Below are 25,247 nucleotides of genomic sequence, written 5' to 3' on the forward strand. Positions count from 1 at the left end.
GGAAACACTTCCAAAGGATGAGATGTAATCCTCGCCACTGAAACTATTCAGATTTAAGCCACACAAGTTGCATGGGAATATACAGCAGAGAGCAAACCCACACTGCCTTGAGCTGAACAGCATGAAAGATATGTTTTTCTGCCTCTTAAACCAAACATTGAGTAACAATACAGGTGAATTATTTTTTTTTAAATTTTCAAAATTATTTATAGTAATTAGAGCTCTAGAATTACCAAGAGGAAAAGAGCTGGGGACCTTGGAGTGCTGGTACTTAACCTCACATAGACCTTTCTTTTACACTTCCACACTCACTGAATGACTAGCAGAACTTTTGCATCTATAGTTACTCTGTGTTTACCCTGAATCTTTTCTCAGAAGAGGTTTGATGACCTCTTTGTCTTCAAAGAGGTTTCCTTGATGTTTCTTTTCTCAACTTGCTTTCCCCAGCAGTAGTTTTAACCCACTACTTGGAATATCAGACACAACTGTTCACCCCCTTTTAATTGTTAATCTTAGCATACGACCTTTGCTGTTACATTCTCCCTTATATCTTATTCCCTCTATTCTATATAACCTTGCCTTATTTTTCGTAGTTACTAATGTGCTCTTTCCAGTGTCTCATTTTCATCCCTCACTGTGATCTCCAAGCAATGCTTGTCTCTTTCTGCCACCTGCCTCGGATAGTCCTGATGAAAGGAATGTTTGTAATATTTTTAGCATTAGAAAGCTAAAATCCCACCTCAATTTCTTTCTTGATATCTTGAAGAAATGTGTTTACTAACATAGTCAAACTTGAGGAGAACTGTCCTATATGGTTAGTCATTCCTTTCTTTCAAAAGATGTTATTTTTTTCTCACATGTTCATAATATGCCTTATGCACTCAGAAATAAACAAGATCTAGAAAAGTAGAAAAAAAATACAATCCTTTATTATAAACAAAAAGTCATTCAGTGAAAGAGCTTCTTTTGGATGGCTATTGCACCTTAAGTGCCTACAACTGAATTCATCATCTTTAAGACACATTTATGTGTAAGGAATTCTGGTTTACTTCATTTCCTCTCCAATTACTGTAAAAGAACTCAAGAGTTGGCACCCATAAAGTAACCATCAGTAAACACATTTGGTCACAGCAGGAGACAGATGCTCAAAGGAACAAAACAGTGTTGCTGATGTGAAGTCAATGAAATTTGGTCTTACAGCAGCTAAGTCTATGGTATGATAACACAATGATATTAAATTAAAATAATAAGATCTGACTGTTAGCAAAATGATTGGCCTTAGAACTGTCTAAATATTTTTTGATTGGTGGGTTCTTATCTGGTCTTTTTTCCTCAATTATAATCATAGAATCATATGAGTCATTTTGGTTAGAAAATACCCATAAAATTACTAAGTCCAATCATTAAATAACTCTGGTAACTCCACCGCTAAACTCTGTCCTTAAGCACCACAGCCACACATCTCTTAAATACCTCCATGTTCTTCTCTTTCTTGGAATAAGCTCATTGAGTTATATAAAATAAATGCCGCACTTCAGAAAGAAATTTCCTAGTATTTGTAATGTTTTATAATCCTGCTTTCTTACCTCCTTCCTTAGAACAGAGGGTAATTAGAGTATGAACTGTATCCATCAATTCAAGCTGCTGCTTCTGCAGGACACTGTTATTAGTTGTTGCCTTGTTTAATTGTTTCTCTAGTTCCTGGATTATGTAGCTTTGCCGAGTGACCAAACTCTGTAGATTCTCTTTTTCCTCTTTCAAAGTGTCCATCTCTTCTTTATGTCTTTCTTCCATTTCTAAAATTTTGTGCTCAAGTAAACTAAAATAAAATAAAACATCAGCAGATATTATTTCATGATAACATTTTTCACAACACAGAAAGTAAGGCTACTTAATCTTCACTGTAGAATTCAATACATGAATTATTTATTCTGAAATGCCACAACTGTTAATTCAGCACAACATTCTCCATCAAGTAGATAAATATGATTGATCTCTAGTGTTCAATCTTGTAATTGCTTTAAAACGGTGCTTAAAAATAAAGATCATGGAACTACATGTCTAGTTATTATAACAATCTGAGTGTATAAGCATATGGACAGTAACAAATTTTTATTAAGGGTTTCAAGCAGAAAAGTCTGAGGTAGTAAAGAAGGGAGAAATGAAGGGCATTGAAGAAAATATCATTAGTATGGGTAGTTCAATTTGATGAGAGGTAAAAAGAGTGAACTAAGGAATCTCTGTGAAGGGTTTTATGACAGATGGAAGTAAGTAAGTATTAGCAGCTATCAAGGGATGTGGAATTCACAGTAAAAATACCATTTGATGTCCTCTGTGAATCTGGGAATAGAATTGTATATCAATTGAGTGCTATCTGCTTCTAAATTTCACAGCTAATACCTGTCAACAGTGAACAAGAAGTTCTTTCACGCCCTTGTTTTGATGCTGTGGTGATGCACTGGGTTTATATAACAGGGTTTTGATAGACAGGGATGGGAGAGGCAGCCTCTCAGAGGAGTCTAGGAGCTGTCCCAGCCAACTCCAAAAGGGACCTACCTCTGGCCAGAGCTGAGTCAGTGAGCAACGTTGGTTTTGCCTCTGGGAGAGTGGACTGAAAAAATTGCATGAATACTGCACAACAGCAGCTGAGAGGACTGAGAATATGTGGGAGAAACAGCAGTCCCCACAGTCAGGGCAGAAGGGCAGGAGGTGCTCCAGACTCACTGCAGAAGCTCCCCAGAGCCCAGGAGATGCTCCCTGCAGCACCTGGGCATCACACAGAGCAGATCTCCACCTGCAGCTGTGGAGAAGGCCACTGGTGCAACAGTGGATGTGGCCTGAAATTGCTGCAGCCCATGGAGAGCCCTTGCAGGAGCAGCCCCAGGCCAGACCTGAAGAGATGGAGAGGAGCCCACAATGAGTCAGAGAGGCTGGGGAAGCTGCCTTTCATGGGGATCTGTACCAGAGCAGGACAGTCCCAACAGATGAACCATGTGGTATGGTCCCATACTGGAGCATTTCTTGAAGAGCTGCAGCCTGTGGGAAGCCAATGTGGGATCAGCTCAGAAAGAAAGGCATCTCCTGAGGGACTCCACAATAGTGCAGGGGCAGAAAGTGGTCATGTAGGAGGAGCAGATGACAAAGCATTATGGACTGACCACAGCTCACATTCCATTTCCCTACACTGCTCATAGGGAGGAAGCAGAAGACAGTGATTGCAGAGGGAAGGTGGTTTTAGTTTGCTTGTAGTTTCTCACCGCTCTAGTCTGTTATCAATATATAATAAAGAGAAAGCATGTAGTATGTTCCACAATAAAGTGTGGTAGTTGCCCATCAGTGGTAAAATACCACAGCTGGGAGCTTAACAGAAAGATTTTATTAATATTAGGTAAATAAATAAATTCATCTCCTCTGCTACTTCTTCTGTTTGGTAATTCTACTATACATGCCAAAAGAGGTGTTTCTCATGTTCATAAACCAACTGGTTGTTACAAACTTCTCAACAAACTGCTTCCTGTCCAAGACAGTTCTAGATTTTATTTATTTGCACTCTTCCCCCACCTTTGTTTTTACTTCTGGATAATAGATCAGTGGCAAAATGCCTGCATAATTTCAGGTCATTTAGCCTAACTGAAGAATGTAATAAAATCCATATGGAGTTGTTTCTACTAGATATCACAGACCCTTAGTATGAGCTGCCACAAATGATAACAATGCAAGGATTAAATTCAGGCCCTGGATTGGCTGTGTAAGCTGGAGTAATATAAAAGTTTTTTTTTTTTTTTTCTCTCTAAATAAAGGAAATCAAACAGCAAATCTCTTTCTGAAATGTACTAATGTGGGACTTGCAGAGAGATATTGAAGAAAATATACTTTGCAAGATCAACATATCTAGTTCTGTGAAAATCACAAGGATCTGAGTGAGGAGGAAGAAGAAATGAAAGGAGGGGGAGGGAAAACACTTTTTCTTGGAGTCAGCTTCATTCCTGAATGCAAGGATAAACATGATATTTCATTCATTAAGTCTCATTAGTTGGTAACAAAAGCAGAACAAGAATTTCTGCACTGGAATTTCATGATAGAAAGTTCCAATATGAAAAATGCATGGATTTCAAAACCAAAGATGTTCAATTATTTTCACACCTTATCACACCCATGGATTATTTTTTTTCATCACGTGAATTCTTATGTTAAATACAACACCTATGTACTGTAGATCTACTTGGATTTTTTGAGGACATTTCTGTGAAAGTCTTTGAGCTTTGCTATGCTCAGACTAATTAATGAAGTTCAATATAAATGTTTGAAAATTTTATGATGACTCAGCTGTTTTTAGTCATAAGTTACTATTTGATAAAATTACAAAATTTATATGTGAAATTTATTAGTTTTTTCATATTTTCATAAAAATCATTAAAATGCTCCTTTGGACTCTAGATTTTAATTTTTCTGATAGGCTGTGAGTTACACTATTGTACTATAGTGTACCAAAGCAGACCGTGGGCACAGTCTGTGATTGAATAGGTGCTAGATATGGCTACCTCCTACTTTGATAGCATACTTAATATCCTTTTATGACAAGGTTGAGGGTAGCGAGGCCCCACAGAGGGATCTGGACAGGCTGGATAGCGGGGCTGAAACCAATCAGATGAGGTTCAACAAGACCAAATGCTGGGTCCTGCACTTTGGCCACAACAACCCCAGGCAACGCTACAGGCTTGGGGCAGAGTGGCTGGAAGATTGTGTAGAGGAAATGGACCTGGGGATATTGATTGATGCGACTGAACATGAGCCAGCAGTGTGCCCAGGTGGCCAAGAAGGCCAATGGCATCCTGGCTTGTATCAGAAATAGTGTGGTCAGCAGGAACAGGGAAGTAATTGTCCCTCTGTACTCAGCCCTGGTGAGGCCGCACCTCGAGTACTATGTCCAGTTTTGGGCCCCTCACTGTAAGAAAGACATCGAGGGCCTGGAGCGTGTCCAGAGGAGGGCAACAAAGCTGGTGAGGGGTCTGGAGCACAGGCCTTATGAGGAGCGGCTGGAGGAGCTGAGATTGTTTAGTCTGGAGGAGAGGAGGCTCAGGGGAGACCTTATTGCTCTCTATAACTACCTGAAGGGAGGTTGTAGTGAGCTGGGAGTCGACCTCTTCTCTCATGTAACTAGTGATAGAACTAGAGGGAATGGCTTCAAGCTGCGCCAGGGAAGGTTCAGGCTGGATGTTAGGAAATACTACTTCTTTGAAAGAGTGGTCAGGCTCTGGAATGGGCTGCCCGGAGAGGTGATGGAGTCGCCAACCCTGGAGGTGTTCAAGGAATGTTTGGATGTTATGCTGAGGGACATGGTTTAGTGAGAACTGTTGGTGATGGGTGGACGGTTGGACTGGATGATCCTGGGGGTCTTTTCCAACCTTGGTGATTCTATGATTCTGTGATAAAGTTACCCACTTACTGGACAAAGAGAAGATAGTGGATGAGGGATTTTTATAGATTTTAACAAAGACTTTGATACTGCCTCTCACAGTATCCTTTTGGACAAAATGTTCAGCATATAGCTGGACACATACACAATATCATTGGGGAACAACTGACTGAATGGTAGGACTCAAAGCATTGTAGTAAATGGGGTAGCATCAGGCTGGTGGCATTGCTCCCCAAGGCTCAAATTTAGGAGCATTTCTCTCAAAATGTTTTATCGGTGACCCAGACAAAGAAGCTGAGTGCACACTAAGTCTGCATATGGCACTAAATTAGATGATTCCCTTGAGAGTAAAGAGATCGTGATAGAACACTAGACAGTAACCAATCATATAAAATGTAATAAGAAATAATAGTGGATTATGCATTTGGAATGGTGTTATCTGAGATATATGTTTAGGTTGGGGGACAAGTGGCTGCACTGCTGCAGAGGGATTTGGAGGTTTTGGCTGACGGTAACCTCATTATAAGTCAACAGTTCACCCTGGCAGCCAAAAGGGCCCAACTGTATTAAGTGCATTAAGTACTGTATAGCTAACCTGACAAAAAAGTGATTGTCCCACTATATTTAGTGTTGGTTTAGCTTCATCTCAAATGCTGTGTGCTGTGCACGTTGGGGCTCCACAGTGTAAGGGATAGAACTATTAGAATGTATCCAAATGTGGGCAACAGCAATAGCAAAATGTCTAGAGGCATGATGTAGAAGTGCCTGATGATACTTGGTTAGTTGAGCTTAGAGGAGGCTAGGGGCTGATTTCATTACTTCTTCATGAAGGACAGGAGAAGGAGGTGCTGATTTCTTCTCTCTGGTGGCAGATAATAGAGCATTAAGTCTGAAAGCTGCATTAGCGGGAAGTTCAGATTATATATTAGAAGAAATCTCTATTGAGAGAGAGTGGATTGGGCGGGATCAAGCTCTCCAGAGAAGCTGTCACGTTTAAGACTGTTAAGAACTGTGTAGATCATGCTCTTAGATGTATGGTTAAATTTTTAGGTTGCCTTTTGTGGAGTCAGAAGATGGATTTATGATTACCATAGGACTCTTCAAACTCAGGATATTCTATGATTCTTACAATCTATGGAAAACATCCAGACTTGACAGTGTGGGAAAAAAAAAAAAAAAAAAAAAAAGCCACATTCATATTACTTTATAGTTAAACAGTAGGTAAAAATAAAAATAGTTCCCTTTGTCTTTGTCCATGTCTCAGAACAAGGCATCTCCTTAACTCTTGTCCATGTCCAAATTTAAATGATTTCCATACCTTAATGATTTTATTTAAAAGATAGACTTTGACAGGCATAATATGTGTTGTTTTCTACTGTAGCCCTAAGAACACAGTAAATGAACCTATGGAGATGACAGTCTTTGAAGTAACACTGGACATGTCAAGCATGAAGAAGGAAACTGACAATGTTTGGTGCTTCTCTGTTTAGCATGTACAGAGACAGACAGCAAACAGATGTTTTACAGCTTTAGGAGTAATATATTCTAATATTTATGAGTGGTATTTTGAGAACATGTGGTGGAAAGATGGGATTGTCAAGACACTTGGTTTCTTTACAGTTTTCTATGTAGATTAAAATTCTTGTCATTATAAATTGCAAAACTAAGCTATTTTAAGGAATGTATATGCATTTGTGCAATGATCTTTCCATAGCCACAAGTACATCACAGATAAGAGTAAGTCCTCAGGATAGGACCACTCCCTATATTCCTAGGAGAAATCCATAACAACTGCATTTAATTTTGTTTTTCTAAGAATCAATGAGAAACTGTTACTAAAAGCTCTGATGAACAAAAGCAAAAATTTAAATAAACTGGAGTCTAGCATGTTCCAAAAGGAAAAAATTCTAAACAGCATGAGAAAAGCTGCTCTTATGGACTTTGACTCCAACAGGGACAGATTTTTTCATATATATAATTGAAATAATATATATTATGGCTCATTTAAATAACAAAAAGTGCTAGAAACCTCATCAAGAAATCTTTAAACAGGTTGAAAAAATATACATAATGCATTTAGATTTTTTAAATGGTAGTCAGAAAACTGTAATAAGAAAGAAAGAATTAAAAAATTCTAATAGTCAAATAGCATGAAGAAAGAACTTTGTTGAGTTCTTGGGATAAACAAATTTTATCCATTTTTCAAGACACGTCATGAAAACAGAGTTGAAAATATTTCTACTAGCTTTCATTAATGACCGTTGTTGACATAAAAACTCACAAAAATCAAAAAGAAGTTTGTCTTTATACCAATTAATCTGCAAACACTGAATATAATTCTACAACATTCTTTGATTTGGAACACCACTGATATGATGAAATGACTGTTTCCTTTCTACTTCAAGTTTACTGTACATTTTTCTTCTAGGTTTGAAAACATTACTGACCTAAACAGATGAAGCAGTTATGGGAAACACACACACACACACACACACACACAAAAGTCACTATTCACTAGAAACATTATATCTATATATACATAAGCACACAGACATATACATACATGTATGTAAGTTTTTAAAATTGTAGCTTTCAGTTTGGGGGAAAATATTGAGCATATTGGGAACACAATGAAGTTATGAAGAACAAAAAAATGTTAATATATGGGTAAGTATCAGTATTATCCATTTGAAAATGGCTTCCTGAAGTTATTACTTAGAAGACATTTAACTAATAAACAAAACCCTTAGTTTTCCGTGTTTTTTTATTGTACAATATACTGAGATTCATCAGGCTGGGAATCTATTTTCAACAAATGATGTGTTAGCTTTGTCAGGATGTAAGCCTTGATGCAACTGTGCTGTGTTCAGGTGATTCAAAAAAAGCCCTCTGAGGATGCTGAGCAAGGTAGAAGGGCCAATACAGAAGTCAGAGAATGACTTGCAGTGAAAACTGCTGTCGGTTTGAAAGGTGATGAAGGAGAACATGTAGAAAGCAATCTTGTAGCTCTCTGGGGAGGAAGGAAGTCTGGTTTAGACAATCTGCCTTATAAGGTACATAGTTGATTCACTAATCCATTCCAGACCACAGCAGTTTAAGAGAGCTTTTTTTTTTAAAAAAAAAAGTCTTTGTTTTTAGAGGCCTCAGTTTAAACATGTGGGAACAGGATATAGACCAGATCTTTGAGATGGAGATCTTCCGCATTAAAATAATCTTTAAAAAAGAAAATCAAGACTTATTAGAAATACAGATAAAATCATTTGTTAAGCTATTCAATAAATAAAAAATAAGAAAAATAGAGACAACACATCACACTACGAAAAATTCTTTGGCTGTATATATTTTTTTTTTCTTCGATTAAGAGTGTATAGGAAGACAAACAGGTTGAGAATTTAAATGCCTATATTTGAGTGCAATAATAGTATTTTCTCATTAAGATATTGCTTTGTAGACGCTTTTATGTGAATGATTTTTTTCCCTGAATTTATAGGTGCTATCTGTACTTAATTAGATGGACTGATTTGTTCAAGGAGTTATAAAAAGGTATCCCCATAGCTCTTCAGGTCAGGTTATTTAGCCTCAGCCTATTTTTTATTCCAGTTATAAGACAGTTTCACTGAAATCACAAAAGTGAGTAAAATGGACCTGGATTTACCTTCTTGCATATGCAGAGCTTGCAAAAAGAAAGAATAAAAAGAAAAAAAAAAGGATCTGACATACTGTGTTTCCTCATCTTTCACAGTCAAATGGTAATTCACCATTTTTTAAGTACATCTTTCATAGGATGACAGTTCTTATACTGAATATTACTGTAATTTGATTTTCTGCAAATTCATGTTGGAATTTATGTTTAAATGTCACGCCTGCTATTTACTATGGAAAGGTCCAGAATCCATTATGATTTTCCTCTTCTATTTCAGAAGTGAACAGACAGTTATTTTCATATTTGCATATTGAAACAAATGGCACATAAGTTAAATGCAGCTAGTACAATATGGAAAAAAAAAAGGAAGAAAATGACTCAAAAGAGCACTTAAGCAGGGAAATATTTCAAGAATAAATTAAAATAGCATTTTAAAAGCCCTTGTGGGATTAAAAATGGCAATGCAAAAAACCACCATTTACATTACAGTGGGTGGGAACCCACAAGACTAAATTATTTATGGCATGAGAGCATTCAACAGAAACAAGATACTGGGGCAAATGTGACTCTACTTATGTTATGGAATATCTTTCACTTCAGTGGGATAAAATGAAAAAGTTGGCCACTCTTCCTAGCAGAGGCAGGAAGTAAAGAGTGTAAGGCCAAGAAAAGAGACTAGTCAAAAAAACATGAAACAGTCCCCTGTTGATAAGCAGTACTCATTGTATTTAAGGATAATATACAAAGTACTGTAGTATATCAACAATCACTTATTATTACTATAATATTTTGTATTTATTTCATCCAAAATCCAGTTCTTTGGGGTGATTAAGATCTGTATTTTTACTTTACATGGATGAAAATTTAGCACAGAAATGATCTCCACCCAGTGCACCATCTGTTTTGATTACATTTTGGATTGTAATAGTTCCTGCACTCATTCTCACTGTGGTGTACACCTACTGCAAAAGAATGGCCCTTTGCACCAAGTTTCAGTCCATGTAGACAACAAAAACAAAATGATTTCTCCAGTTCACTGATTCTAAAATATTATACAGATAGGCAAAGTCACTTTAACTGCAAAAAACTACTGAGCATCATCTGATGAGTAATCTATAAACACTGTTTAAAGTTAAAGAAGCTAAAAATCATTGGTATATTCATTAACTTATTATCTCCTGCAATCACCGAGATTCATCCCATAGTGAACTTGACACACATATAAATTATTTAATGATCAAGAACTTACAAGACTAAGATTATGCAGTTCTTTGTTATTAATAGATGATACAGAAGGTGATGATTCCTATTTTAATGTAACCATAATGCTACCCTCTCACTAATTTTATCAGTCCCAAGGACACACGAGCAAGACATGAGAAGTGTTTGCCAAGTTCCTGCTTTACGATATGATGAAAACCCATGTAGTTTTACCTTTTAGACACAAACAGCTATCAGAGAAAGAATGGGTTCTTAAATGTTTCTTTTTAACATACCACTCCACCTCTTTCTCCTAAATACCAGGCCAGACCATTTTTGCCATGACCTAGATTATTTAATCATAAAGTCAGTAAAGTCAAAGGTCAACTTAAGTCAAATTTATTTGTTTATTGACATGAAGGCTTTACACCCTGACACATTGCTAAGATAAATAAATTCAGATTATTGAGTACACAAAACATCACATGAATGACTCAATCTCTGGATCAGGATCAGTGAATAAATTTTTGTTGCTAAACAGACAGCAACAGATAAAAATACAAGTATTTACATACTCAAAAGCCAATATTTGGGTTAATCTTGAAGTAGGTCTGTAAAACATGTAAGCGTGCCTCCTGCACAACAGCAAAATAACACTTTCCACCAAATAGAAGAAGATCCCATATACAAAATTTAGATTAATTACTTAACTCCTGAGGAACTGGAGTCCAAGATAATTCCATACTCAACTATACCTACCTCCAAAGGAAATACGTAGAGTTCAAGAGTTTTGAATGTAATTCAATTTCTCCAGGAAAATAAATAAATAAATAAATGAGAGGTGGAATTAATTAATCAAAACCCCTTCTTTATAACAAGTGAATTGCCAGTTTTCATAACTGGTAGCATTCACAGCATATTATTTTCAGCTACATATATTTCTTCACAATGACTTTTACTACTTCTCTTCATTATCTGTATCCCTGTTTTTTGCCTTCTCCCTGTTGCTTCATGCTATGGATAATCTCTGTCCTCTCTACTTAAACCTAGCTGTTGCAGAGACAGGAATATGAAACTTGGTTTTCCAGACAGGGGTGTCTATGTTGCCCTATGTCCATGTCCAAGTTCATTTTGGGCTTGGCACTGCAGAATAGGAGGCTGACAGGGCTCCTCTGGGTAGAGGCCATGGCAGCCCCTTGTCAGACATGGCCAGTCCCCATGGCAGTGAGGACTAAGATAAAAATACGAAGCAAACAGCCCTGTGAACAGCATGGCTTGTGAAGATCAGGGCAGGAAGTGCTCAGGCACTGGAACAGAACTTTCTAGACAGCCTATGGAGAGATTCATGCTGACGGTGGCTGTCTTTCTGCAGTCCATGGAGTACCCCAACAGTCAAACAATCCTGTCCTGAAGGATTTCAGCCCATGGAAAGGAACCCAGTGGGAGTCAGGAGAAATGGTAAGAAGGAGAAAAGAACAGCAGAGACAAACTGCAGTGTCCTGACCCGAGCATCTACTGACCATCCCACTGTGCTGCTCAGGGTAGAGGATTTGGAAATGGAGTGAAACAGCCTGGGAACAAGGGGGAGAAATGGGAGAAAAGTATTTTTGCTTTTATCTTTTTTTTTTCTTACCATTTAAACCAACATTAACTGGAAATAAATTAATTCTTCAAGTCAAGCCTGTTTTGCCCATACAATAATTAGTCTCCCTGTCTATCTGAACCCACAAAGTTCTTTTTCTTATTTATTCTCCCAGTGCATTTGAGAAGAGAGGGTAAGAGTGCAACTGAATGGGCGTCTGGTAGCCAACCAAGGTCATCTCAGCACCCCTTCTCTGAGATCCCGGACTGCTAAGTGCCACAATTTTAGGTACTCACAGAAAGCCACCAGACTCAAGCTTTAGACACATTTAGCCATCGGTTCCCTCTTGCACTGCTGTTTAGCTAACTTGCATTGTCAGTGCCTCAGTGTACCTCAGTGGAGGAGCTGAGTCCTGGTTGGTGTATGAAGTCAACATTGCAAATGTTGAATTTAGGGCATTTGCAGAATTTGAGAAAATAACTGTAGCACAGAAAGAAACAACACTGGAATTTCTTCTCAACATTAGATTTGTTGCTTCATAAGTTATGTGCTGCTGAACAGTTGTTTTTTTCACTCTTCAATTTCAGCATAAAACCCAAATTTTGTAATTCACTTTTTAAAAAATTATTTAATTTATAATTTAATAATTATATTTAGTGCAAAGAGAAAGATTATTCTACATGTAAGATCACCATAACCATTAATTTTAGTTGAACTACTGAAGTTTTTCTATTTCTAATGCATGTAAAAACAGCTGATGATCTCATAATTTATACGTCTGCTTGAAAATACTCATCCAAATTATCCTTATATCTTTCAGTTGTGGTCATATGACTGAGTTGTCACAAAACAAACTGAGGTATAAACTTACAGTGCAAATGAAAAGAAGGAGAAGTTAACTATATTATACAGGAGCTAGCACAGTGTAAGTTCACACTAGCTCTTTCAACCATTACATAAGTATTACCTATGGTTTCCACTTACTGTATTTATTTCATCAGTTACTTATAAAATACAGTATGGACAAGCCATGTCATGATTAACAGAGAAATAACTTAAGACACCAGTGACTTTTTCTTACCTGTTTTTCTCATGAATTTTCAGGATTTCATTTGTCTGTTGTAGCAGCTGTTTTTCTAGCTTGTAGGTTGACAGTGAATTTTCTAGTAGCTGAATTTCAAGTCTGGATGTTTGATTTAGCACCTTAAAGATAAAATTAAAAACATCAATGTTTATAATATCCCAACTGTGTTGCTATAGCAATGTAAACACATTGAAATCCTTCTCTTCTGATTTGATGATTTATTAGAAATAACCCTCATTACTAAATCCTTTTCTTTAAACTCAGTTACTCCGCTAGTGCAAATGAACTCTATCAGCCTACATTGATACGTAACAGCTGACACTCTGGAACCCTGTGTGCTGTAGAATAGTACTGGTCTTGGAAAAGAAGGAAAGGTGACTGCCAAATGAGCTTTATTTCAATGGAAAGAGCAAAAGATATGCTTCAAACATTCATTCTTATAAAGCAAGCTTAAACTAGAAGAGTGCAAATGTACTTGAATTTAAGCCAAAGTATCGCATCTGCTGTTTTGTAAATGGAATTCTAACTCTAGTTTTCCCCTGAGCTCTCTTTTGTAGTGTTGGCAGAAATCTGATTTCTGCTTATGTTATCACTATTTGCCCTCTTACTTCCTTTTATTGAAAAAAAAAAAAAAAAAAAAGAGTTGAAGGCTGTAATCTTAAACACTGCTTTATGCAATTGTCTTTCACCTTAGTGTGGTCTGCATCAACAAAACAAATCTTACTAGGTACATCAGACTGAAAGAAGATGTTCATTTAGATGGAAGAGGATAAATGCTGAATAATAGTTCAGAAGTGAAAATAAAATCAAGAATGAAAGCAATAAAATTAATTATGATGGCTGATTTTGCTGATATATTGTTTTTCATTGCATAGATTCTGGAGAAGCATGTATTAATATTTTTGTAGGTTAAGTGTGCACACAATAGCTGTGAGATGTAATCACTTCTGGAACTGAACAGGATACCTCTCTAAAGGACCTATCATACCTATCTTGGAAGACCAAATTTCAGTCTCATCATAGGATTAAATAGTAACATCTTTTCATATATGCCTAACAGGAATTTATGTTACAGAGCATAAAGGAAAAAACTGGCTATCACCCTTAATATATGCAGTGCCATCTTTTTGTTTGAAGTTCCCGATACTCACAGAGTGACTTGAGTTGGCCTTTTAATAGGGTACAGTGGTTGAAAAAGTTGGAATTGATCTCTATGCAGATATTTTGTTTGAGATGTATATATTTGTAAGTGCCAGGAGGCATCGCCACAGTTTGAGAAGGGCCTGGTAGGAACTGATGTACTACAAAGGTTGGCAAGGATCAAGGAGAAAGGAAGGCACCAATAGATTTGCAAAGAAGATATACATGTGGAGTAGCCTACTTAGTTCTCATTATCCTACTGTTACTAATCAGCATTATGTTAATCTTCCTCAAGTTGAGTATTTTTGCCTACGATGATAAGCAGTGAGAAATTTCCTGTCACTGTATTCATCAAAGAAGTTTTCATCTTACTTTCTCTGTTGTCCTACTGAGGTAGTAGATTGAGAGAGTGGTTTGTGGCACACCTGGCAATCAGCCATGGACAATCCACTACAGCCATAGAACTGTCTGTCTGTCTCATCACTGCCAACAGCAGCCTCATTTCTGTAGCCTTCTGCACCATGCTTTTCTGATTGCTAGTGGAGGCAGTCTACAGGGACTTTCCCATGCTGCTGTGAGAGTCAAAGTAGGAAATGTGTGACTGGGATGGAATTCAGAGCAAGGACTGCAGCAAGGTAGATACCAACTGGTATCCTTAGCATCTTTTAAATTCTTCAGCTATAGGTATAGAATAAGAAGGAAGTCACTGGTGGTGCTTCCACCTTGAACCGATTCATCAATGGAAACCTGAGACAGGGGTAATGTACATATATATTTTCCCTTATGTAGTTGGATGAGGGAACAACAAATGTGTTCTCAACACCTACACCTAAGGAGGTCTTTTATACCTCCTCCTACACCTTTTTCTCTTCTGAGCAAGTGATATCACAGTCCACAGAAGGTATTCACAGCTTCTGTCTCTGTTTAGATATTCTGTTGAATTTAGATATCTTTATTGTATTGATTTCTATATTCTATTGAAATACCATTCCCAACATTTTCATAAGTTACTGTGGTATATTTTCAAAGCTGTGGTCATTTCAGATCACTGCATTCTTTAGTGGATGTTTATCTACTAGTCAAGATGTAGTAATAAAGGTACCTGTGTAAGGCAGTGCAGCAACAGCTTGCACGTATCATTCCTAGCCAGAGTTATTTAGAGCATCTGTCTTTCATAATTGCTGCAGCTTCTCAGTGTATTGTAATGCAGTTACTTAATAACATGGTAATGATATTTTAAATGTGAATAAGAACATTACGATCTCCCCAGAAGTACATATGCTACTAGAACAAACCAAATAAATGCAACACATAAACTCCTGTGTAACATACCACATGCTAGGAAGATCAAAAATAAATAAGCATCTTAAACTGATAGAACTGAAAAGGCAAAAAGCTGTACGTTGCAATAAGCCCGATAGGAAATTGTACTCTGTGTTATAACAGTGATATACATGTAACTTGAGTCAAATGTGTTATTTTAGTTCTAGGAATCATAGAGAGATGGCTTTTCAAATTCATGTGATGTTATGCAATTTTGCAATAATACACAGTGTTTTATAAAGAAGCTGGTGCTGGTCCCTCTATCATCACACTGTAAAAGCTGCTGATGTACAATACCTTTCAACTAGAAACATCTTCCAAAAAGTAACCTTATAAAAAGAATAAAGGCCAGTAATAATGAAGATCAAAGGCTCTGTTTTAGCCTGAAACTCATTATCTAGCTTGACATTTGTATCATTCACAGTTGGTAACTGAGCTATTAATTTGAAGTCAAGTACTGATTTAGTTTCCTAGCCATTCCAGCCTGCCTTACACACCTAGAGCTAAATATACCAACAAAATGGATCCTGAAGAAAGTCACATAAAAAATCACTGCTGTTCATACCAACGTGTAAATTTCTTGGAAACCTGTGTTGAAATGTTTTGTATGATAATGAACTGGAAAACATGGGTAAAATTTCCAGCAATTAAAAGCTTTTAGGAAACTGCTCTGGGAACATACCTGCGTTTCAACATCCGTGAGTTTTCTTGTCTGCTCTGCTGTCTGGCTGAGGAGGCTGGTCCCTATCTCAAGCATGGTGGCAGTGTGGTTCTGCACAGCATTCTGCTGCAGCTGCACCATCTCCGATTTCATGTTTTCCACAATGTAACTCTCAAGCTGTAAAAGAGAAAAGATTGTAGTTTACCTGCTTAGGCCTTCTGGTGACATAAAGATGCATATCTGGCATTCTTGCCAAAAGGGGAAATTTCAACATTTTCAAGGGCATTCAGCTGACCAATTCGAGCAGGGACCTGACTTTCTGGTAGCCCCTTCCAGTCTCTGAGTCCCCATGTCTTCCCAAGTACCACAGTGTGCTGGCATGAAGTCCTGCTTGTCCCCATCTGTGTCAAAGTTGCAGCAAATATTTCTGGTACAGTTCTCATGGCAGCTCCAAAATGACCACCCAAAAGATCAAAGCTCACCACAGGGAAACTCCAGGTCCTCTTTGAATATTATAGCATGTGTGTCCTCACTGGAAATGATCCTACCTTTCCTGGATTTCTCACAGTCATTCAACAACATGACACTATTACTGGGTTAGATTCTCCACAAAGAGATCCACAAACTCAGCAACAGAAGCCCCAGAATTCGTGAAGGAACAGAGACAATGTCATGGTCATAAGAGAAGGAGGCTGTTGATCAAAAACTACTGAAAGCTCTTTTGCTCCTTTGCTTTTATAGCCTCAAAATAATTTGGTTTCCTTTTACATTCAGTTAAAAATAATGTGAATTAGGACTCTGAAAATAAACTGGACACCCCAGAGTGGGACGCTTTTTCTTTTTCTTTTAGTTAACACAGACAGGGTCATTCCCTTCTATCCACCTCGACCCCTGCCCTGCCACAGAAGACCATGAAGCAGGACTAGCCTACAACATGAAGAGATTGTTAGATGCATAACCATTGTTCTGCCATCTTGCTTCATGTACTCCACAAAGTACTAACACATAGAAAAGTGGTTTGGGGCACTGGCTGCAATACATTCCACTGAAATAAGCTGGATTCTAACCAATTTAAATCCAGTGAAGACTTGGTCCCTGGTTTCGTTTTGTGGCTGATCATGTTTTTTATGTCAAGCTGATTCCAGACTTAAGCAACCACTCTTTACCTAATAATTTTAACACTGGACCTCCTTCTGAAGCAGCAAGGATGATTCTTTGTGAAAGGTAAGCTGCACAACTAACTAGTGAGAGCCAGATGGAGTTGATTTAAAGGCTGAAGAAAGGAACAGGAGTCAGGCATAAACTGCATGATTAATAGGAAGGGTTGCTTTCATCTTATCTATTAGCATTCCTGTGCTGATGGGTAACTACTGTAAATGTTCTAATGAGCCGCATCAGCTGAACTTACTAAAGATTTCTTACAAATTTGATCAGTCATGTTTGTCTGTTATTAGTTTTAAAAACATTTTTACAGAAAAGAACACCGTCGCACTGTAAGGTGTTTTCTGAATGAGACAGCTGAGGGCTTTTGTTGTTGTTGTTGTTGTTTTTTAGATTGTTTATTTGCTTAAACCTCAGTTTGGAGAAACAATGTACACGATGGACAAAAGTGGTCATCCTTTAATTTCAGACCACAGATACTTCTGCCTGAATTATTAGGTGACCTCTCTGGTCTAGAAACCTGCAGAATGCTTTAAGCAGTGGGGATTTTTTTCATATGATATTTGAATGAGTGTTAACAACCAAAGAAAACTCACTGCAAAACGATGCCTGAAGAGAATATCTCCATTTTCCACTGTCAGTATAAGTTCACTGCTCTGTTTTAGTTAATAAACTAATATTGAGATGCTGTAGATATTAAGCTAATTCAAGGCAGTTTTACAAATCTATCATATTTCTACACCATGTGTTTATGTTTGGTAATATTTTGCCTTTATTTCTTTCACATCAGATGATGCATTTTTAGCCATCCTTTGTTTCTTGGTGGTTTTATAAGCATTGAATTTATTTACAAGTTATCCTTTGGTTGCCAATAATCCCTGTGAAAGAACCCCAGAAAAGAGAATGGTTGCTCTTCTCTGTATTTTACTTCAAATACTTGAATACATGAATACATATTTCTCCCCCAGCATTAAACTCCTGATGAAACACAGGGCTCTCAAGTACTGGTACAGCTCAGGACTGGGTACCAACACACCACAGATTTCCATGCATCTGATGTCTTCTTTTTTCCAGATACACTTATAGCATGTATGCATCATGAATGTGCAGTGCATTATTTGTTCAGCTTTCTGAAACTGCCTCACTCACTGCATAAGCTATGTTATGCATGTGTGCTGTAGATCTTTGGAATCCATTCAAACACATAGTGGCTAAACTCATTACACACAATAAATAAATGAATAAATAAATAAATAAATCAGAAATTAGAAGTTTTCACACACCAGTAAAAAGAAACATGAATAGGGAAGTAGATGTAAAAAGACAAAAAAAAAAAAAAAAAAAAGACAAAAAATAACAAGATGCTGCACTTGCTATTTTACTAATGTCACAGAAAGGATTGTTTTTGAAATGTACTGCATCTGTGTGGAGCTACAGCTAGTTTTACCTAGCAGGAACAAAGGCATAGACTGAGTCATACTGGATCCTCCTAGTTCTTCTAGACTACTTCTAGTTATTCTAGTCTAGTACATTCTCTGTCATACCCAGTCTTGGGCAATTGCTCTTGATTACTCACCCCTAAAGCACACTGTGGTTGAATCGGGGACCATCTCATTATAACAACAAAGCTGACTGTCTTGTTTCTGAATTAATCAGTAAACGCTTTTGTAAATATTCGGTATTCACTAGACTGCCACAATAGCTTCTATGAGCGCATCTTAAGAGTACCAGGAGCTGTTTGCTCAGGCAAAGGAGAGTAGAAGACTGAAATAATGAAGAGGTTCTGTTATATTAATCTTTCCTTCCTTCATTCACATCTTTTAGTTTGCTCAGCAAATTTATTGGTTAAACTGACCCTACTAAAATTCACGTTGACTCCAATAAGCCAAGCTTTCACCTATTATTTATATTGCAGGAAACCAATATTTACTGGGTTCGTTATTGACACATGCTGAGTTTTTTTCTGAAGCCTTGTATTTTTGAAGACTTTGTATTGAGTTTATTGAGCCTTAGGCTGAGATTTCCTTGTGCTTAGATAACAGGGGTAACTTCTATTTAACAGATGATAGATAAAAGGATACTTACATGGTGGCCTCACCAAAAATAAGTGACACACAGAAACTCATTCACAAGAGTAATCCTGAGAACACTTAGGTTCTTGAGTCTTTGAGAATCTGTTCATGCCATAAATTATTTAATTTCAGTTTGTCAAGAGATTCTGCATTAAAAAGTCCATATGTCTTTTCACGTGCATGTACTATGTATATTTGGATTTTCAAATCCTTATGCTACTAGTTACTCTTATTTCAGTTACTTTTTGTTGAAATAATGAAACAGAATTCTTTTCTGCATCCTTCACCCCCCCATTCCACCCTTCCCACTGCATGGCTTTCTATTGTTCATTGATGTCCCTGTTATTAACTCAGATGCATCTGCTTTCAGTAAGATTCATTACGTTGTACAGGAGTTTTCAGAAATGCAGAATTACAAGTGGGATGCATAATAACGTTATAACATTCTCAGATATAAAACTGTCAGAAGGTTCAGTGTTATTGTTTAATAAACATTCCAGAGGATTATGCTTTAAAAGTACCTAGCTTTTTCTGGACAATGTTTATTGAATAATCTTCATAGAAACCACCCAAATACTAACAGAACTATTAAAATGGAAACTGCAACTTAGGGCCTAAGTAAATGATAATGGTTTGTGGCAGATGGCTTATAAATAAAATAAGAGGTTTTTCTTTTACTTTGATCAAGTACTGTTGGTCTCATGTAATTATATGGTAAGGATTGCTATGATATCCAGATGACATTAGGCTTTCATATGCTGCCTTTGCACGAGAATGCAAGTTAAAGTAACAACATGCTGCTTTCCCTCTCCTGCCATCAACCGTATATTGCACAGCATTTATAATAATAGAAAGACAATACACCAGTGATATAAGAGCTGTTCTGTCTTGTCTTACTTTGCATACAAGAAAATGTACAGTAAAAATGTATTACAGCAACCAATTAATGCTCTCTTCTCAATTCTGTGGTCAGAGTGGGGGATCACACCCTCCACACCTTAGGGGTTCATCTGAAAGTAATATTTGTAGCAACACATAAAGTTTTATTTTACAAATACATAAAACACCTCAGTGGGAAATTCAAATGTATAGAATTTCTGTGAATTTTTCAAAATTGAAGTAGTTAGGAAGGAGCTTATCTCTAAGAAAAGCCAAATGGATACGGTAGGGTAGGGGGGTAGGGTAGGGTAGGGTAGGGTAGGGTAGGTTAGAGTAGGGTAGGGTAGGGTAGAACAGAATGCAGTGGAACAGAACGAAATGACAGAATGGAATGTAATAGTTCTATTGGAAGGGAACTTCAGAGACCATCTAGCCCAACTAACTTATCACTTCACAGCTAACCAAAAGTTAAAGCACATCACTGAGGGCATTATCCAAATGCTTCTTGAACGCTGACAGGCACGAGGTATCAAGCTCTTCACTAGGAAGCTTGTTCCAGTGTCTGGCCATTCTTGTGGTAAATGAATCTTCCCTAATGCACAGTCTGAACCTCTTCTGGTGTAGTTTAGTGCCACTACCATGCATTCTATTATTGGTGACCAGAGAGCAGAGCCCAGCACCTTCGTTTCTTCTGCTCGAAAAGTTACAGAAAGAAATGAGGTCACCTTCTGTCCTCCTCCATACTGAACAAACAAAGTGTCCTTAGCCTCTCCTCATAGGACATTCTGGCCCTCTTAGCAGCTTTGTTGCACTTTTCTGGATGCTTTTAAGGGCCCCAATGTGCTTTTTATATTGTGGAGCCCAGAACTGCAAGCAATATTGAAGGTGCTAAATACAGCAGAAGAATCACCTTTTTTGACCAGCTCACTGTGCTGTGTTTGATTCATCAGATATGTACTCGCATATTTTAAAAACTCATATTACAGGTTTGTTTTTTTTAATAGCATCAGCTATAAACTATTTGTAAATAAGACAATATTCAGAAAACAACAGTTCTACAGAAATTGAACCATCTCATACAGAACAAGGAAGTAGGAACCACCTAAATACAACATTCATCCTTCCGTTACTTCTACTTGTGTGCAATCAGTTCCCACTGATTTTCAGAGAAAACGAAGGCGGAGAGGACACAAAGGCAATGAATAATGCTCAGAAGTTAACACATTCATCTACTCCCGATTTGGAGCAGCTCTACCTGGATCTTAAGCACATCAAGGAAAGTGCACATCAAACATAAAAAGTCTTGTAGATATACGTAAGTTGCACTGAAATTAATGCTTCCTCTTTATTTAATGGAAACTACAACAGATACAAGGAGATTATTTGGTAAATTCTCAGCTACAAAACACTATTTTTCAGCATAATCACCACCATAAGCTATGCATTTTGGTAAGCAATGAACAAAATCTGAACACTGCACTCCTAAAGATCTGCACCAGCAGAGGTGACCCACTGTCACTGTCACCACTGCTGAAATGCATCCTTCACCACCTCACTGTGCTCATATCCACTCTTTGGTCTCCATAAATGTTCAACAAGCATCAATAATCAATTCTAATAGGAGCCAGAACTATAAAGAGCTAGGAGAGTAACTTAGCAACTGTAAATGTAGCTTTACAAACATTTAGGAGAAAAATTAGCTAGAGAAAGTTCATTGAATCATTTTTGTTTTAATGTAATATACCCAAACTTCTAACCCTCATGCAGCAAACAGATAACCCTGTTAATTTTTTGAGTTACCCTTAATGATAGTAGTTTATTTGCATAATACTTAATCAATTAATTATTCTCTACTCATGTTTCTGGAGTTTCATACTTTCTGTAATATTGTAACCAATAATTTTTATTTCTTACTTAGATAATTTTTTTTTAAATCTTAAATCACCGTGATGTGATTTTCCATATTCTATCCCTATCAGAGAAACAATGACTTGTAGTGTATATATCCTCCTAAACTACTCCATGCTGAAATGAATATATAACCAAAATATTCATAGCATTATTTTTTCCAAGCCTAATCTTGTAAACACATTGAAGATACTTTGCCTTAGTGAAAACTGAATCATTGACATTTCACATGTTTACGACCTAGCTATAAAGCATAACAGATAGAGGATTATAATTAAATTGCCTTCAGGAAAAAAAAATATTGTTGATTTTGTATGTTTAATTTATAGCCTGCATAAGATTTATATAAATAAGTCATTGAATATATCCTCATACATATAGCAGCACACTGCTACAAATATCCACCACTTATATCTTTTAGCATCTGACCAGTGAAACCAGTCTCATTCGGTGCACACGGAGGCCAAGCAGTTCCATTTAGCTAACAGATACTGAGTTCTCTGATCCAGATGACTTCCCTTATACTAATTATGCTTGTCCTCATGGTGGTTGAACTTAGTCTTACAACAAACTTCAGTTAAAAAAATGCTATGAATATAGATGAACCTTTTAGGTATTGTAAAAAAAATATATACTTAAAAAAACCAGATTTTCCTTTCAAATAATAATAATAAAAAAACGACTATACATTTTTGTCAGAAGAAATCAGTCATAACAGATGTAAAATATTATTTTAAAGCACATAAATGTAAATAACCTTTCAGCTTCATCCAGGTTCAATTAAGTATCTGTAGGAATTTTGTGTCCCACTCAAAATGTTGGACTTCAAGAAAGATGTATGCTATTTTCAAGGAGACTTAAGATGATGAAAAACAGCCATAACTCTGGAAAACCGAACAAATCAGGAAAGTTTAACTTAATAAAATGGTTAACAGGAAAATAACTAATTATAAGCATGTAAGACTGCAAAGAGAAAGAGAATCATCTGTTTTCCATATCCATGAAGGAGTAGTATATGAAGTTTAACTTTTCCATATAAGAGAAATGTTATATAACAGTACAGGTAGTAAAATACTAGAAATTTTGCTGGAAAACTGACAACTCCATCACTGGGGGTCTTAAAAGAATGTTTTAGGTAAAGATCAGAATGAATAAGTGGTATTTTATGATTCTTTCTTATTTTTTCATTCTCATTTTTGTGTTGTTTTATTTCAATCCTTAAGCTTACAGACTCAGTTTTTGGATTTAAACTCTGTAGTATAACTATCACTGGTCAGTGAAGAATTTGGAATACTCATCTCCTAAGAAATCATTCTGAATGAAGCCAATAAAAGGAAGGTTCTCATCATTAATTAAAACCAACAAATTTAAAAAATGTATTAAAATCAAACGTTATTATATTAATAAGAGAAACTGTTCTGTACAGACAGCAAAATCAAGAATATCGCTGAGGACATTTCTGAATGTCTGCATGTATTTCAACAGGGGTGTGGTCTGTAGACCCATCTGAGAAAGTCCACAAAATCACAGCACTGTATTGTACTGAAATTACTTAGGCTGCTTTAGAGATGGCACTCTTTGAAAATCAGTCCATTTGTAGGTATATGAATGTGTCAGTGGTGGCTTGGCATTTCTGTGCCATGTTTATCTTATGCAGTAAAGTACATAAAATGTAATAGGTAATAATAGATAATGCTGGTAAATAATGATATACACTGTATAACAGTTTCCCACTGGTATCTTGAGAAACTGGAAGAAAGACTATTTCTATTAAACACTGTACTTAATAAAAATAGAAATAGTCCTTACTGTGCCTGTCAAGACAATATATAGGGAACATAGAGTTCTTTGTTTCAAGACATCAGAAGATCTCTTTGGTAACATTTACAAAGTTGTATAATATTCAATATATGAGTAATTTAGGGAAGCAAGAAGTATCATGAGGTATCTGGCATATCAAAGACAGTGTATTGACATAGGCAAAGTATTGATTTTACTGGCCTGATAATTCAAACTGAGCTTCCTACTAAGGCATCTTCAAGATATCTTTCCAAATTGTTTTCAGAGTTTTATATCATTCTAAAAGCTTTCCTGCTTTTAGGCAAAAGCCAAAAAATCAATAAAAATGGAATTCATTTTTCATTTCAAATGTGATTACTTACAGTCATTGCAAAAGCATACAACAAATTTCAAGGATTAATTGCAATTACTTTTATATGAGTATTAGATCTCGTGGTTTTTTAATCTTAAAGTTTAATAAAACCAATAAGCAAAATAACTGAGAATCATATCAAGTGTTATTAAATAGTCCCATAAGGAAGCTACTTAGAGTAACTAAATTAGAACAATATGTTCTTATTTTCTACTGATTAGTAATATTTCTGGTTCAAAGAATTATCCAGTTTAATGTTAATCTTTAAAAATTTTATGCAGGGTCAATTGTATTTTTCTTTCTTGATCTAAATTTCCAAGTCACTTAATTCTATAAACAAAATTAATTTATGATTTTACAGTTGGCTGCAAAAATGACCCATCCCTGATATTCACCAAAGAGGAAGGTATGACTGTAGAAAAGGCAATGTCTGCCATCTTGCCCTAAATGAACAAATGAATCCGGGAAGGGATTTTTTAAGTTCACTATGAAAGTGTGGAACTAATTTTCTTTGGCAAAGACACCTTCATGAGGAGTACTTTTTGGAATGGCTGATTTTGTAACAACTTCCATGTAGCTGAGTGTTTAGACATATTGTGGCTTACTCCTGAGGAAGGGCATACTGTTTATAATCAAAATAAGCTCCAATCAAGTATCTCCTTTCTACATTACATAAGGTCTCTGAAAAATGTAGCTTTCAACTGCATAAATAGTTCTGGTTGCTATATTACACTGCTGGCATGTAGCTAAACTTTCAGCGAACCTGGGAAACTCCAGTATAGTTTGCAGTCAACACATACCTGAGCGTATTTTTGGTATTCTCTGTATGAAACACTTTACCAAGAATGGTTATGAGATTAAGACTCAGCTGCATATCGCTCTAGTTCTCGCACAAGTTTCTTCTTCCTGTGGTGCCTGATATAAATATCATAGGTGGGGAATCTCTTCATTCCTTTCCAGGGACTATGCCTTCAGCTTTTAGATCCTCTCTCATGAAGAAATCATCAAACCATTTTATTACATTTG

The 25,247-nt window shown here is 36.6% G+C and overlaps 1 protein-coding gene across 1 annotated transcript in view; it reads right to left on the reverse strand.

The window, feature by feature from the left end:
• Window positions 1-25,247, reverse strand: part of ANGPT1 (angiopoietin 1) — a 165,337-nt gene that overhangs the window by 72,366 nt on the left and 67,724 nt on the right. The window contains exons 2-4 of the mRNA NM_001199447.4: window positions 16,071-16,226; window positions 12,923-13,044; window positions 1,587-1,819 (exon numbers count right to left, since the gene is read on the reverse strand). Coding sequence (NP_001186376.1) covers window positions 1,587-1,819; window positions 12,923-13,044; window positions 16,071-16,226 — 511 coding nt within the window. The remainder of the gene's footprint in view (window positions 1-1,586; window positions 1,820-12,922; window positions 13,045-16,070; window positions 16,227-25,247) is intronic.

This window comes from Gallus gallus, chromosome 2 (genome assembly GCF_016699485.2).
Source record: "Gallus gallus isolate bGalGal1 chromosome 2, bGalGal1.mat.broiler.GRCg7b, whole genome shotgun sequence".
Taxonomy (NCBI): domain Eukaryota; kingdom Metazoa; phylum Chordata; class Aves; order Galliformes; family Phasianidae; genus Gallus; species Gallus gallus.